Source organism: Galeopterus variegatus, unplaced genomic scaffold (genome assembly GCF_000696425.1).
Source record: "Galeopterus variegatus unplaced genomic scaffold, G_variegatus-3.0.2 Scaffold4439, whole genome shotgun sequence".
Classification (NCBI taxonomy): Eukaryota; Metazoa; Chordata; class Mammalia; order Dermoptera; family Cynocephalidae; genus Galeopterus; species Galeopterus variegatus.
The window spans coordinates 47,493-63,120 of record NW_007730550.1 but is presented as its reverse complement, the minus strand read 5'-3'; the positions used below and the strand labels follow the sequence as shown (position 1 = coordinate 63,120).

At 51.6% G+C, this 15,628-nt stretch overlaps 1 protein-coding gene across 1 annotated transcript; it reads left to right on the top strand.

Moving 5' to 3' along the window:
- The first annotated feature begins 368 nt into the window (after positions 1 to 368).
- Positions 369 to 10,100, top strand: GPR68 (G protein-coupled receptor 68). Its single transcript, XM_008587569.1, has 2 exons — positions 369 to 567; positions 8,903 to 10,100. The coding sequence occupies exon 2, from the start codon at positions 9,030 to 9,032 to the stop codon at positions 10,098 to 10,100; it is 1,071 nt and encodes a 356-aa protein (XP_008585791.1). The 5' UTR covers positions 369 to 567; positions 8,903 to 9,029.
- Positions 10,101 to 15,628: the final 5,528 nt, after the last annotated feature.

The following is a 15,628-nucleotide window of genomic DNA, read 5'->3' as shown; positions in this document are numbered from 1 at the left end:
GGAGCGGTTCCGCCGCCCTCGTCCTCTGGCTGGCGAGTGGTTCCTCGGCAACCGCCCAGCCTGACACCAGATTGGAGTTCACATGATTCTGCCTCAGCTCGGGAATGGGCAGCCTCCAGCTGGGGATTTTCTAGACAGAGCTGGGAGGTTTGGTCTGCGGGAAATCACTGGAGGGAGAGCTCGGGTCCTGGCTGCAGGGTCACCCAGGCCTCTGCAGAGCCGCTGCAGGAAGCCTGCTGTTTGAGGTGTGAGGACAGAGCCCACCTGGGGCAGGCAGAGTCAGACAGGACTCATCCCAGATTCCCCCTCGGAGCACTCCCTCGTCCTGATTCCAGGAGCTACGGGACTTCGATGCCCACTCCCGGTCTGCTCTTCACCTGGCTGCAGAGACCACGCCGCCTTCCTGGGGCCCAGAGTCTGCAGGAGAAGCCAGGCAGCACAGGTGGGGGTCCATCCAGCTGTTTCCAAATCCCTTAGTGTGTTGGGAAATCAATCTAGTAGCTCATGACCTGCATTTTAAAAAATGAAATAGAATAGAAAATATCAGAGCGCATGGCAAGTAATAGGGTAAGTATTGCTTTGGGGGAAGTTTGTTTCTCTATACATATTCATGCATGTGTATGAGTGTGTGTGTCTGTGTGTCTTGGGTCACAATGTAAAGTGTATTTTTTACTATGGTTTGTGGTCAAAAAAGCTTAAAGGCAGCAAGTTGGTGCCTGGACATCTGGATTCAGATCCATCCTGACTTACAGTGTGAGCTTGAGCTACTGGTGTCGCCTCTCTGAGCTGCAGGTTCTGTGAAATGGGTTACGATGCCAGCCCCACCTGACTCATGGGCACTTTGCGAGCCCAGATGGAACTGAACTTTGAAATGGTTGTAAGGGCTTTAGAAATAGATTCTGTTGTCTTTGTTGTCATTGCTGCATGACAGGAATGATGGGGACTAAGGAGAAATGCAGCCTGATTTCTGTACTCTCCTAAAAGGGAAATATTAACAGCCTCTGAAATGAGCATTTTCAGGAAATGAAACAGCCTTGTTTAAAGCGTGTGGAGGTTTGGCCAGCTAAAGAGAAGGGAAGCTGGGCTCGCAGGAAACTCCCCATCTCTGTGGGCTTGGGGCTCCCAGGAGCAGTCCCTGGCACCATGAGTAACTGTCTATGTGCGTGCCCGCATGCACCACATGGAAGAATGGGGTGATGAATTAGATTACTGTTTATGTGCCAGCTGAAATCCAGCATGCAGGCACCTCCGCCTTCTACTTGGAACATGCAAAAGACTCCGAGCTTGCGTCAAAGAGGCCCTTCCTTCCTGTTGGGGGCTTAATTTCTCTTGATCATTAAAGTCATCAGAGACCTCCATGCTGATTAGCTTTTAGGCACTGTCGCTTCGTGTGTAGTTTTTCTCAATTTCTTAGCCGGATGATAAAGTGTTGATTTGGTTCTTTTCCCCAACCCTCTTCACCCTGGGAAACCACGGACCTGGCACACAGTAGGTTTTCTTCAGTGGGTGCTGAAGACATGGTTGACCTGGTAGAGCATCATCCAGGTGCAGAAGGCTGGTCCAGGACTAAGCCTGGTGGCCTTGAGGTGGCATCTGTGAGGACTGGAGCTAAGCCTGGAGATTGAGGGCTCTTGCTCAGTGACAATCATGATAAACAGCCAGAGAGCATGGTAAAAAGGAAAGTGTGGGCGAGTCTGAATTCGGAACCTGGCCTGCGACATCCCAACTGGCATCTACGGCAGGTTGGTTCATCTTTCTGAGCCTCAGTTTTTTCACCTGTAAAGTGGGTCTGAAAGAGAGACGTCTGAATTCGGAACCTGGCCTGCGACATCCCAACTGGCATCTACGGCAGGTTGGTTCATCTCTCTGAGCCTCAGTTTTTTCACCTGTAAAGTGGGTCTGAAAGAGAGAATGAATGTACAGAAACGTACCTGGCAAGGGGAGGGCTCTGGTCAGATGAGGCTTGGTTCTTCCACCCCATCTATGTTTTTCCATTTACAGAACACTTTTGCATCCATTGTGTCCTTTGGTTTTTGAGGAGCAAGGCTCCTGTGGAGACGAGGTAGAGAAGGTGTAGGTGTAGTTCATCTGGGGGTGCCTGTCCTCAGGGAGCAGTAGCAGGGAGGGTGGCTCTGGTAAGGCCTGGTTAGAACGCAGGACCCTCTGACCAGCTCTGGCAGCCCGAGCAGAGGCGAGGCCCCTGCGAGTCCTCCTTCTCACTTTCCTCTTTCTGTTGATGGTCTCTCCTCCATCCCAGCACCCAGCCTCCAGCCCCCCACCCATCTACTCATCCACTCACCCCCCCGCCCACCCATTCACTCCTATTTATCCATCTGTCCGCCCACCTGTCCACCCATCTACCCTCTCCCATTTACCCATTACACATCCCCCCGCCCATTCATCCATCAATCCACCATCCACTTGCCCATCCTTCTACCCCCCATCCTTTCGTTCATTCACCCACCCACCTGCCCACCCACTCACTATCCACTCATGCACGCATCCGTCATCCCCCACCCATTCACCCGTCCACCCACCCACCTGCCCACCTCTTCACACATCCATCCATCTAACCATTTTTGAGGGCCTATAAGGACCAGACACTGAGGAACATCTCGGATTTGTCCCTAACTATTTCCCACCTCCCTTCTCATTAGTTGTCAGTGTCTGCAGCTTCTTGTAGTCTCCTCTCTGGCCGTGCCCACCTCGTACCCAGATCTAGTCAATCCAGCCACTTCCAGTTCCCCAGAGGTGCCCTTTTCTGCCTCTAGTGTTTGCACACATCTTCCACAGACACGATCTCCCCTTGCGTGGGCAGCCCTCCCCTCTCCTGGTCTTGGCATAACTGTCACTGCTCAAGGCCTTTCCTGACTGGATTAGATCACCTCCTATGAACTCCCATAGAATCCTCTGCTGTCTTCATGAGCTTGTTTCATTTATCTTTTCCCCTCCCCCATAACTGAAAGCAACTTGACACTAGGGGCCGGTGTCCAGTGTAGTGCCTTCCACAGAGCAGACCCTCAAGAAGTATTTGTTGCATGAGTGAGTACTTGGGTGGGTGGGTGGGTAGGTAACCACACAGCCATGGAAGCATTTGAAGCAGGGTGTGACTTGCTTAGATTTGTGTTTTAGAGGACGACTTTGAGGGTGGTTAAACGGAGACAGGAAGCCTAGTCGGAAACTGTTGCGTTGACTCTGGGGAGGCAGTCTTAACAAAGCCGATCTAGGGCACTGGTGACAGAGCTGACGAGGAGGAGGTGGATGTGGGAAATTCTTAGGAGCTGAAAATGGTAGAGCTTGGTAATTCACTAAAGGCTGTAGATGAAGTTGCTGGAGGAAGGCGAAAGCCAGCCATTCAATGTGAGTGACTGGGCAGGTGGGAGGCACCTTCCAAGAACAGATTCGTGGAGAAGATGATGGACCTAGTGTGGCCTCACCAAGCATGTCCTGTGGGGCGGCAGGAAGCTGGTTATGTCAGCCTTCAGCCTGGGGAGAGGGCTGGGAGTCATCAGAGTGAAGGTGGAGTTGAAACCATGGAGGAGATGCCCTCCCATAAGAGTGTGCGTGGAGTAAAAAGAGCAAACCGACAAGGCCCACAGCACCCAGCATACATGGCCCCAGGTGGCAGTAATTTGTGCACGTGGCATTCCTGTCTTATGGGCTTGGAGGTTCCCTAGGGAGGGTGCCATTTCTTGCTTATCTCTAAGTCCCGCATGTCTAGCCTGGTGCTATGAACATTGTAGATGCCCCACAAACACTTGTCCAGTGAAACCCGTAAGTGCTGGACTGTTGAGCAAACTGCTTCATCTTTCTGGACCTCAGTTTCCTCATCTCTAAGATGGGGACAATAACAGGGCTGTGTGAAGATTGGACAAGAAGGCAAGAGTGAAATGCTCTGTAAGCTATTGTGCAAATAAAAGGTGTAATTGGATGGATTTAGTCACTATTTCTTGAGAGCTTGAATCAGTCTGGCGAGCGCCCAAGGGCTTTGTCTTGGTTCTGCTGTGTTTTAAGTTTCCCTTCCAGCTGTCTCTGCTCCCCTGCCTTCTGTAGGACATGTGCTCAGGAGCTGAAGCCTGGTCCTTCTAGACTCTCCTAGTACCCTGCTATTCAAAGTGTGGTTGACGGGCCACCAGCATCTGCATCACCTGGGAGCATGTTCAAAATGTAAATGTTTGAGCCCCACCTCAGAACCACTGAGCCCAAAACCCCGGAGGTAGGGCTCGGCTAGCTGTCTTAACAAATCCTCCAGGGGATTCTGATGCACCTAAGTTTAAGAACCGCCCCCTTTTACCAAAACCCTCTTTTTGCTCCAAAATGAACATAGGAGGTATTTTAATCTAAATGTCATAAATGTTTCTTCGTTGCTCTGCAGGCTTGACTATTTCTGACTTTGGTTGCCAGAATTAGCTTATTGTTGGCCTCGGAAAGAGGAAGCTACAAACCAATGCCCCACCCCCCCTGACATGTACATACACTCACCACTAGTAAATAACAGGTTTCGGGCTGGGTGACTCTCAGTGACTTCCAAAGACTTGGCAGGATGTGTTTTCAAGGTGGCTTCTCTACTTTGATGGAGCCTGGGGGCCTGTGCTTATGAATGGATTTTATCTTCCTGCAGGTAGATTTTATCTGGACTGAAGGGAACCCAAAGTAAATTCAGAAACATGAACAGTCCTGGGTAGGTGCCCCTGGGGACCTTCAGGGACCTGTGCTGCTGTCGATGTCCTCATATGTAAGCCTGGTGAAGTGTTTGGCCCCACAGGTGTGGGCCTGGGATTCAAGGACAGGAGAGCTGGCAAGAGAAGGGTGAGTGGGCCCAATTCTGAGTCCCCCAGCTGTGGGCAGAGTTTTGGGGTCACAGGCCTCAGCTGCCCCTTCTCCCTGTCCTCTCGCTAACAGCACATATAAGGGAAAACAAACAAACAAACAAAAACACCCTTGTGCATTGTTGGTGGTAATGAACAACAGTACAGCCACTATGGAAGACATTACAGTGGTTCCTCAAAAAATTAAAAATAGCATTACCATATGACCTAGCAATTCCAATTCTTGGTATACACCCAAAGGAGTTGAAAGTGGAAACTTGAACAGATCTTTGCACGTCCATGTTCATAGCAGCCTTATTCATAACAGCCAAAAGGTGGAAACAACCCAAAGGTCCACTGACAAATGAATGGATAAATAAAAATGTAATATATATATAATAGAATATTATTCAGCCTTTAAAAGGCAAGATATTCTGACACATATTGCAATGCAGATGCATCTTGAGGACATTTTAGTAAGTGAAATAAGCCAGACACAAAAGAACAAATACTGGATGATTCCACTTATATGAGTTACCTAGAGAAGTCAAATTCATAGAGACAGGAAGGAGAGTGGGGCTGCCAGGGGCTGGGGAGTTAGTGTTTACTGGGTACAAAGTTTTAATTTTGCAAGTTGAAAAGAGTTCTGGGAATGGATGGTGGTGACGGTTGCACAAGAATGTGAATGTACTTAATGCCACTGACTTGCACACTTAAAAATGGTTAAAATGGTAAATTTTCCATTTATATATATATATATATATATATATATATAACCACAATGAAAGAAGCCCCCCCTCCACCACCAACACTGAAATTCTAGGCCAGTGCCCTGGAGAAGATGGGGGACGTGAGTCTGACTGGGAGTCCACGTCCTCCAGGGACTGAGAAGTGGGGACGTGAGTCTCTGGAGGGGATATAGGTGGCAGGAAGGTGGGGCGTGGAGCAAGGAGACCTGATTCTAAGGCCGATGCTTCCCTCCTCAGGCTAGCTTGGGGCAAGTCACTTCCCCTTTTCAACCTCGGTTTTCTCATCTGGAAAATGGGAGGTGGCACTCACCCATTCATTCGAGAAGTACTTCCTGAGTGCCAGGCACTGTTTGATCTGCTAGGGAGACAGCAGCGAGCAGGCGGACAAGGCCTCTGCCCTGTCGGAATTTACATCCTACTGGAGGAGACAGACCATCAACAGGCAGACGGATAAGGGAAGAAAATTATCAGATACCGATGGGAGCTCTGCAGAGGAATCAAATAGGATGCCGAGATGGTGACTGGAGAGGGGCTGCTTTAGGTGGGGTAGTCAGGGAAGGCCTCCTGAGGAGGTGACATTCGAGCTGAGATCTGGCAGAAAAGGAGCCGCACTGTGTTGGGACAGTGGCAGACAGGGAGAAATTCAGGAAGAGGTGGCTGCTGATGTCAAGGCCGAAGGCAGGATTGAGGTCAGGGTGACGGTGGCACAGAAAGCGGTCAGGGTGGCTGGAGTGTGGTGGTGGCTGGCCAGGTGGGGGGAGCTGAGCTGGTGCCAGATTGCTTTGGCCCTTGTTAAGTCCTGCAAGGAGTTTGGATTTTATTCTAGGGATGATAAAAAGCTGTTTCAGGGCCGGCCCGGTGGCGCACTGCTCAGTGTGCCGCTTGGGAAGCGTGGCGGCGCTCCCGTCCGAGGGTTCGGATCCCACATACAGACCGGTTCCCGCTCACTGGCTGAGCGAGGCGCGGGAGCAACACCGAGGGTTGCGATCCCGTTGCCGGTCCTGGTCCGGTACGGGGGCGACACTGGGGGTTGCAATCCGTTGCCGGACACAGAAAAAGACAAAAAGGAAAAAAAAAAAAAAAAAGCTGTTTCAGAGGCTTTGAAGCAAGGAAGAGGAGGATCTGGTTCACGTTTTAGAAAGATTTCTGTGGCTGCCATGTGGATAAGGTTCTGGGGCATAAGTGGGGGAGCTGGGGCTGGGATGGGGGCAGAGTTGAGGCCAAGAGGAGAACTGGAGCAGAGAAACAGGGCTTGCCTCTGGAGAGAGCTACAGGGAGTTGGAGTCCAGGTGGGAGAGTGGATGGCTTTGGGCCAGACCTGTCTCTTGTTCATTTTAGAAACACTTATGAAAGCTCCCTTTTCCCTGGAAAAATGCATATACTTATATATTTACAAGATGGAGCGTATGATTTCAGGGATCTTCTCAAGTTTATCCTCCATGAACCCCAGGACCAGAATTGCTGGGCTGGATGTTTCTGACCCACTTCCCAGCATGCCGCAGTGCCAGCTTCCCTGCCAATCCCCAGCTCTGGTGGTCACAGGGCCAGGCAGGAGCCAGGACAGGAGCTGGCAGGAGGGAGGCTGCAGAGGAAGGGGCATGGCCAGTGGTGTGATGAGACATTGGTCATAGACTCCAAGGGGTTTCCCTTCCGGTCCACGAGTCCCAGCTTGACTTTGGTGCAGGGAGCACAAAGGACAAGGTTGATCTGCTGATACTGAGAAATGGCTTAATTCGGAACCCACTCATTCAGAATTTGCAATAGACTGCATTCCTGAGGGGTGTGAAAATCAGTTCTTGGCTGCAGGTGGGGTGAAAAATCTTAGAGATTATATTGATTTGTCATCCTCTAAAGGACTAAACATATAAACTGATATGCAGCAGATCTGTGATATTAAAGTTTCATTGGAAGGTGGGGAGGGAATGGTTAGGAAAAAAAGTCTATGTATAAGAAATTTACAAGTAAATGGGGCCGGCCCGGTGGTGCACTGCTATAGTGCGCCGCTTGGGAAGCGTGGCGGCACTCCCGCCGAGGGTTCAGATCCCACATACAGACCGGTTCCCGCTCACTGGCTGAGCGAGGCGCGGGAGCAACACCGAGGGTTGCGATCCCGTTGCCGGTCCTGGTCCGGTACGGGGGCGACACTGAGGGTTGCGATCCATTGCCAGACATGGAAAAAGACAAAAAGGAAAAAAAAAAAAAAAGAAATTTACAAGTAAAAATTACAAAGAAAAAAAAAGAAAAAAGTGTCTAAAAAGGCTCCTTAGAGGAGTGTCAATGAAAAACAGTTTGAAAAATATTGATTTAGACACAGTGAGATTTTTCATCTGAGAGAGAAGTGTTAAATCAATAGAGCAACTCAGGCCTTTCATTTTGATATCTTAATTTATAAAGTAGGCTTACAACAAAACATTTTATTCTATCTTGTTCAAACTTATTTGTATGTTTGGCATATTGTTTGTTAATTCTTGACAATATGAACTCTTTACTAATTCGAGTAAGATTACCACCTTGTATTCCCCTCTCGGCCTCTGGAAAAACAAAGCTCAGTATTTTCACATCTGTCATTTGATGTGGTCCTGATATTGACCCCGAGGGTAGGCATTTTTATGTCCATTTTACAGGTGAGGAAACTGAGGCTCAGACAAGGTAAGTGGCTCGCATGGCCTGTCAGGCTCTGGCTCTGGCCTGGTGCTCATATCTCTCCGGCCTGGGTCCAGAGCCTTCCCCAAGCTCCGTGGAGGAGGGGAGAGGCGGCACCTGCAGACGGCACCCCCAAATCCAGGCAGTGCCCTGCGGGAAGCTGGGCTTTTGTTTCTTGCCAGAACCCAGTAGGACGTAGACAAGGCTGGGCCTCTCCTGATGCTGTCTGGATAGGCCCCCAGAAGGGACGGTGGCCTCTGTGTTAACGGATCTAATCAGTACATTCCCACGAGCAAGTAGGAGAAAGGTGAAGGACGCTGTAGATGAGGGTGGCCGGTGCCCTCACTGTCAACCTCGTGTGGGTTGAAGTTGACCTTTACCTTGAGCCTCCCTTGGAGAGAGGGCTGAGGATAGGCTCATGCTCATGAGAACTCCCAGCCTTACTATGCACCGAGGAACCAGGAAAGCAAACAAGGGACAGCGAGTAAATAAGGTCAGCCAGGGAAGAGGGATGGGGAGACATAAGGCACACTTCAGTGTCCTGGTGTGTGACCCATTCGGATATTCTGGTCGAACTGGAGTTGCTTGGCTGGTACACCTTCTGAACTGAGTAAAGCGTTTACAACAGTGCGTGACACACAGCGGCTGTTATGTAAACGTTAGTTGCTATTATTTTAAGCCTGTCCTGCCTTTGACTTTCAGGGCTCACCCACCACCAGTCATGCCCAGGCCTTGAGGTAGCTTGAACCCTTCTGTAAACCAGATGGCAGTGGAGAGTCTGGCCCAGGCCCCGAGCCCGTGACAGGGGGAGGCCCTTTCAGACCCAAAGATGGGGAACATCACCACGGACAATTCCTCGCTGAGCTGTGCCATAGACCACACCATCCACCAGACGCTGGCCCCGGTGGTCTACGTCACAGTGCTGCTGGTGGGCTTCCCAGCCAACTGCCTGTCCCTCTACTTCGGCTACCTGCAGATCAAGGCCCGCAACGAGCTGGGCGTGTACCTGTGCAACCTGACGCTGGCGGACCTCTTCTACATCTGCTCGCTCCCCTTCTGGCTGCAGTACGTGCTGCAGCACGACGACTGGTCCCACGGCGACCTGTCCTGCCAGGTGTGCGGCATCCTCCTGTACGAGAACATCTACATCAGCGTGGGCTTCCTCTGCTGCATCTCCATCGACCGCTACCTGGCCGTGGCCCATCCCTTCCGCTTCCACCAGTTCCGGACCCTGAAGGCGGCCGTGGCCGTCAGCGTGGTCATCTGGACCAAGGAGCTGCTGACCAGCATCTACTTCCTCGTGCACGAGGAGGTCATCGAGGACGAGAACCAGCACCGCGTCTGCTTCGAGCACTACCCCATCGAGGCCTGGCAGCGCGGCATCAACTACTACCGCTTCCTGGTGGGCTTCCTCTTCCCCATCTGCCTGCTGCTCGTGTCCTACCAGGGCATCCTGCGGGCCGTGCGCCGCAGCCACGGCACCCAGAAGAGCCGCAAGGACCAGATCCAGCGGCTGGTGCTGAGCACCGTGGTCATCTTCCTGGCCTGCTTCCTGCCCTACCACGTGCTGCTGCTGGTGCGCAGCCTCTGGGAGGCCAGCTGCGAGTTCGCGCAGGGCGTCTTCAACGCCTACCACTTCTCCCTCCTCCTCACCAGCTTCAACTGCGTCGCCGACCCCGTGCTCTACTGCTTCGTCAGCGAGACCCCCCACAGGGACCTGGCCCGCCTCCGCGGGGCCTGCCTGGCCTTCCTCACCTGCTCCAGGACCGGCCGGGCCCGGGAGGCCTACCCGCTGGCCGCGCCCGAGGCCTCGGGCAAGAGCGGGGCCCAGGCCGAGGAGCCCGAGCTGCTGACCAAGCTCCACTCGGCCTTCCAGAGCCCCAACTCGCCTGGCGTGTGACGGTCACCCACGGGCGGGCTGGCCTAGCCTGGGTGGCCCAAGGGCCTCCCGCCGACGGGCCTCGTGGTCCCGGGCCTGCCTCCTGCTTGCCAGGCGCACGGGCCTCTTTCTGCCGGAGGGAGCGCAGGACCAGCCGCCGCAAGGCCTCCCTGGCCCCGGGATGAGCCCGGTGGCGCTGCTGAGGGTGGGAATCAGCCCTGTCTGCTCGCTGCTGCCGGGTGGCCTCCGCTGCCAGCTGGGGTGATGCCTGGCTGCGCCGCTGGTGGGAGGAAGGCAGGGAGCTGTCGCTTCCAGGAGGTGTGCAAAGAGCAGCTGGGGTGGCGGAGAGTGAGGGGATTGGGAGGGGAGGGAGGGTCCCTGGGGGTTCACCTGCCAGAGCCCTTGTTGTCACAGGTGATACCTGTGCAAGTATACCAGTGTTACCTGACGATGTGACACATGGAGCTGTACTGTCACCATTAATACTTGATCCCACCCCACAACAGAGTGGGAAGGGAGATTGGATGTGGGGGAGGAAGGTGGGGAGGCATTTGGGCACTGGGAGTAGCGGGCAGGGACAGTGGGGCAGTGACAGGCAGAAGAGAAACCCTAGCTCCAGCCACAACATAACTTCACAGGGACAGTTGAACACGTTTCCCTGAGCCCGAAGGCTGGTGGAAAACAAACGCTGGGGCTCCCCAGGGAGATGTCTGCGGTCCTTTCGAAAGTCAGCCCTGAAGCTCAAGTGTCAGGACAGGGGCCTGAAGCCAGTGTGCCTTTAAGCAGATTCCCTACACAGATTCCTCCTAATTAAGTTCCATTTCCATCTGCCTGGAATCACCAGACCTGGGAGCCTGGGGAGAGATCAATTTCCCTTCCCATCTTCTCCCCGTGCTCCAAGAGATTGATCCCTTACCCTGTGTCTCTAACCCATCAGGGTGCCCAGAGGCAGACAGCCCTGGCAGGATGTGCCTGAGGGACAAATGCTTACTACAGTCCCAGGCCTACACTTTGCTTTGACTGGGCAGCCTCTGTCCCAGCTCCCTGTGAAGGACCTCCAGTGACCTGCAGAGGTCCTCTTCCCCTTCCTGGAGGAAGAAGTGACCTGGTTTGAAGGTGGCAGAAATGGCCACAAAGCCAAGAAGAGATCACCCAGCCCCATCTCAGGATCATACTAGGGCAATAGCATTGGTTGGGCCCTTCACGCCTCCTCATTCCACAGTATTTACCCCTATTTCGACCTTAAACACTGGTGTTTCCACTGGCATGGACTGGGATTAGGTGAGGATGGTTCCATTTACTATCAAAAATTGTATTTTTGTATTGTCCTCTCTTTTACACTAAGTATACATGTGTTGGACTGTGCAATGGGTTTATGTAGCAAACTTCAGTCTGCAAATAAAGCAAAGTAACCAGTCATAGCAGGAGTGTGCTGCAGTCCTTATGGGGGAAGGGGGATCTTCTAACACCAGGGGGATCTAGAGGACCCTCGAAACACCCCAAAGAGTCAGGAAGGTCTAGGGATTGACCTTCTCAGAGAAAACTTGAACAGAGCAACTGGGGATTTGCCCTTGATCAACCCTGCAAGTAGCCAAGAAAGAGAGAGCCCTCAAGTGAAGTAGAGTCTTTTCTCACTCCTCTTGAGATCTATACAGTGTCATCCAGCTCTTTAGCAAATCCACTCTGAGAATTAACTTGGCCACCTCCTTTCAAGGACAGAGCCCAGCCTTGTGGTTTGGAGAGTACCATTCCCTCTGTCCTTGACCACGTGACCCCTTGTACCTGCTGGAGAGCTGCTCCTCAGTGAGGAAGGGCTTCATCAGACCATCCCTGCCTCTCTACAAAAGATTTCCAAAGCAGAAGGGTCTGTGGATTCATCTCTTTGGGGCTGTCCTCAATGACTGGGTTCTGTCTGGGGAGGCCCACAGTTGTTGACAGTCCTCTTTAGGCTGGAGCATCTTCTCAACTGGCAGATTTTGTATTCATTACTAAGGATTAAGTGCATCATGTTAAGACATAAATTTCATTTTGGTTACTTAATCCCTCTCTGGTTCAGGCTGCTGGAGTTCTGGAGTGTTCTGGAAGAGTAGATCCTTCTTCCAAACAGACTATGTAGGGACATTATTGGGGATTAAGACTCCTATCTCTCCTGAGAGAATGGGTGGAAGAACAAGTCTATCTGGCTTGGACTGAAGGTGGTAGAAGCCATTAAGATTCCTTTCTTACTCATCAGTGTTGCTTAATAAGACAAGGGCTCATCTTCCTGTTTATACACACTGGTCTGTGGGTTGGCCAGATGAGAGTGGGAGAAATTTTCAGCACAGAATACATCCCCATCTGCTGCTTTTCTCTGACTAGTACAACCAAAAGAGAGCCAGAATTTGGCCCTCTTGGCTCAATGCTTTTCTGAAAAACCTGCTTCTTGCAGCTGGTAATCCTAAAGCTTTCACTCCTTGAATTCGCCTGGCAAGATACTGGTCTTTGATGGTGTCCACTGTGGAGTCACGATGGAGCCCAGTGCTCTGGGGGAGTGGTGGGATTTCAATCCCATTGGCTTTAATTCAACAATCAGAACGACACTGCTAGATTAGACACTAGATATTAGTGCTGGAATGTACCAGAAAGGTCATGATATCCAACTCCATCTCCATGAAGTATCATCTCTACATCCCCCCAAAATGATGGTCCAGTCTCTCTACAAACACCTCCAGTGACAGCTAATTCACTACTACCCAAGACAAGTCATTCCAAGGTTGAGCAGAAAATCTTAACTCCTAATGAGCCAAAGTAGAACCACTTTCCCACTGGCCTTCATTGTGGCTGCTGAAGCCACATGGCCCTTCAGGTACTGGTATTTGAAGACAGCTCCTCATATCCTGCTTCTTAGCGTTAACCTTCCAACCTTGTATTAGGCAAGGCTGGATTATGCTGTAGCAATAAATAAACCCCCCAAATCACAATGCCTTAAAACAATAAAAGTTTATCACATTCATGCAAAGTCAATGAGAGCCTGCTTTCTGGCAAGTCTTTTCCTAAGTGATGGCAGTGATTCAGGATCTTTCTATCAAGAGGTTCCATCATCTTGGGGCCTTCCCTTCCCATCCGCACAGGTAGGGGGAGTGGCACAGGAAGAATCTCACAGGGGTTTACAGCCAGGTCTGAAGTGGTCGGTACTCACACTCCATTGGCCGGATGCCAGTCACATGGCCCCAACCTAACTGCAAGGGAGGCTGGGAAATGTAGTTTTCCTATGTCTGTAGGAGGAGGAGGCAGAATTAGTGAACATCTGGCCAGTCTCTCACAGACAGTTCTTCAAGCCACCTCCACTCAACAGCAACAGGTTTTAAGCTCTCACCTTCCTTTACCTTCACCTGAAGAAAATCCCACTTCTTCAAATGTGATGCCTGGATCTGAAGTGGGACTAAATCTGTCTGACCTGCCCTGAGGAGAAAAGGACTGTTTACCTATCTGCTTCTTTACTTCTGGCAAGCACATCACATCACTGACATGTATTGCGTTTATGTGACTTGCTGGCAAGCCCCGTTTTGTCCATCCTGCCTATAGAGAGCATTGTGGAGCTAGTGGGATCCACAAGTAATGGGCAGGACGCAGCAGGAGGCAGTGAGCTGGACAACGCTGGGGCTGGCGGTCAGCAGGGCCCGTGCAATGAGAGGCAAGAAATGCCTTTCCCAGCTGAGCTACAGGGCAGCACTTGGACAGAGGACATCCAGGGGGCTAAGGAGCCCTGACCCCCTTAGCTAGGTCACTTGCCTTCAAATTCCACTTCCTGCAGGGTCTGTGTGACATGTGCCACATCAATGTGCCCAAGGTCTCCAGCCCACACTTGAATATCCATACAGCATCCCATGTACTGTTTACCAGGATTCCCTGACCCCAACATTCCTGAGATGCCCAGGGATGCTCATATGTTCCACAAATCCATTCTGGTTGACACCAGACCCATCTCTCATCCCAGGCCACCCTACCATTCCCTGTAGGTCACCTCTTGTCACCCTGTAACCAGCTTCTCCAGGCTGCAGCCACACTCACCATGCCATCCCAGACATGATCACAGGCCCTTCCTCAAAGCACAGTCAAGGCTAAGACAAACTTGAGAAAAGCTGAGAAAACTTCACTAAAGTTCTGAGCAGGAATCATATTGTGGAATGAAAAAGCATTAAAACTGGATCCTGGAAATCAGAGCTCCAGTGGTCTTAGGCTGGACCTTGCCAAAGGGTCTTCTCCTGACCCTCCCTTGTACCTTAGGACCTGCTGCAGGGCCACAGACCTGCCTCTCCCTGCAGGGGGGCTACTGGATGCTCCACCCAAAGAACAGGACCCCTATTCTCAGTTTTCTTTGTGTTCAATCTGGGTCTCAGCCTGTTTCCCAACTTAATCATCTCCCCATAAATTTCTGCCCACAGTGAAGATAACCTATTACGGGGCTACTGGATGCTCCACCCAAAGAACAGGACCCCTATTCTCAGTTTTCTTTGTGTTCAACCTGGGTCTCAGCCTGTTTCCCAACTTAATCATCTCCCCATAAATTTCTGCCCACAGTGAAGATAACCTATTACATAGCAGTGCCTCAGGCTTCTCCATGCTGGAATAGAATTCTGCTATTACTACCGCAAAACCAAAGGCACGTTAGTGTCCTCCCCAAAATATGAGTCAGAAGAGTGCTGGCAGCTTTACCATAGTGATGTTCTCTCTCTCTAGCCATCAAGATTTCCAAATCACTGGGCGACACTCTTAACCAGAGGACCCCATTACATGGATCTCTGCAATCCCAAATCAGGGACAATTTTGTAATTAGAGGAGACTTGGCAAGTGATGCTGTGGAGCTGAGGTGGGTTCACCGAGACATGAGAATTTGAAGACAGAGGGCTGAGTTCTCATTACCATGGGCGCATCAGCCTGGAGGCCACAGCAGCACAAGCACAGACCCTGCAGGGGGGAACTCCCACCAGAACGACAAGGGGAGATCCAGACAGATACTCCACCCCAGCTACTCTGGCCCCTGTGTAGGGAGAATTGGAAGTTAACCCTGGAACCACTTTACTACATACTTGTGCTTTACTGCTGCCTGGACAATATCGTGTTAATTTCTACACCATGTGTTCCTTCTCCACAACTAATGCCCCTTAAAGACTCAAACTACACATGTCTAAGGAAATGAAATAAAACTAAGCAGACCTAACTTCCGAGCTGGGCCACCCTGGCTGGATGAGTCAGTGCCACTGAGCTTTGCGCCAGCACAAGGAACTGCACTGGTGCCATACCAAGTGTGGGAGGGGATGTGGCCAGTGACTCCATTTCTAATTTTGTTGGGAAATGTTCAGTGGGAGACTGTGAAGGAGATAAGGGCAAGCTGACCGGAGCTGTCCAGGGGGACTCTGAGCTCTGGACGGGCCTGACCACCCCACGGGTTCCAGGGGGACAGCTGTCCTCCTAAGCAAGGAGGCCAAAGTGTCCAGCTCGGGGATGAGGAGGAGGCGGAAGAAGCGTCAGGGGGTGAAGGGAGGCGAGGGGTGGAGAGGAGGTGACAG

Bases quoted from the DNA above. Each gene is read 5' to 3' on its own strand.
- GPR68 (XM_008587569.1), top strand. From the start codon at position 9,030: ATGGGGAACATCACCACGGACAATTCCTCGCTGAGCTGTGCCATAGAC.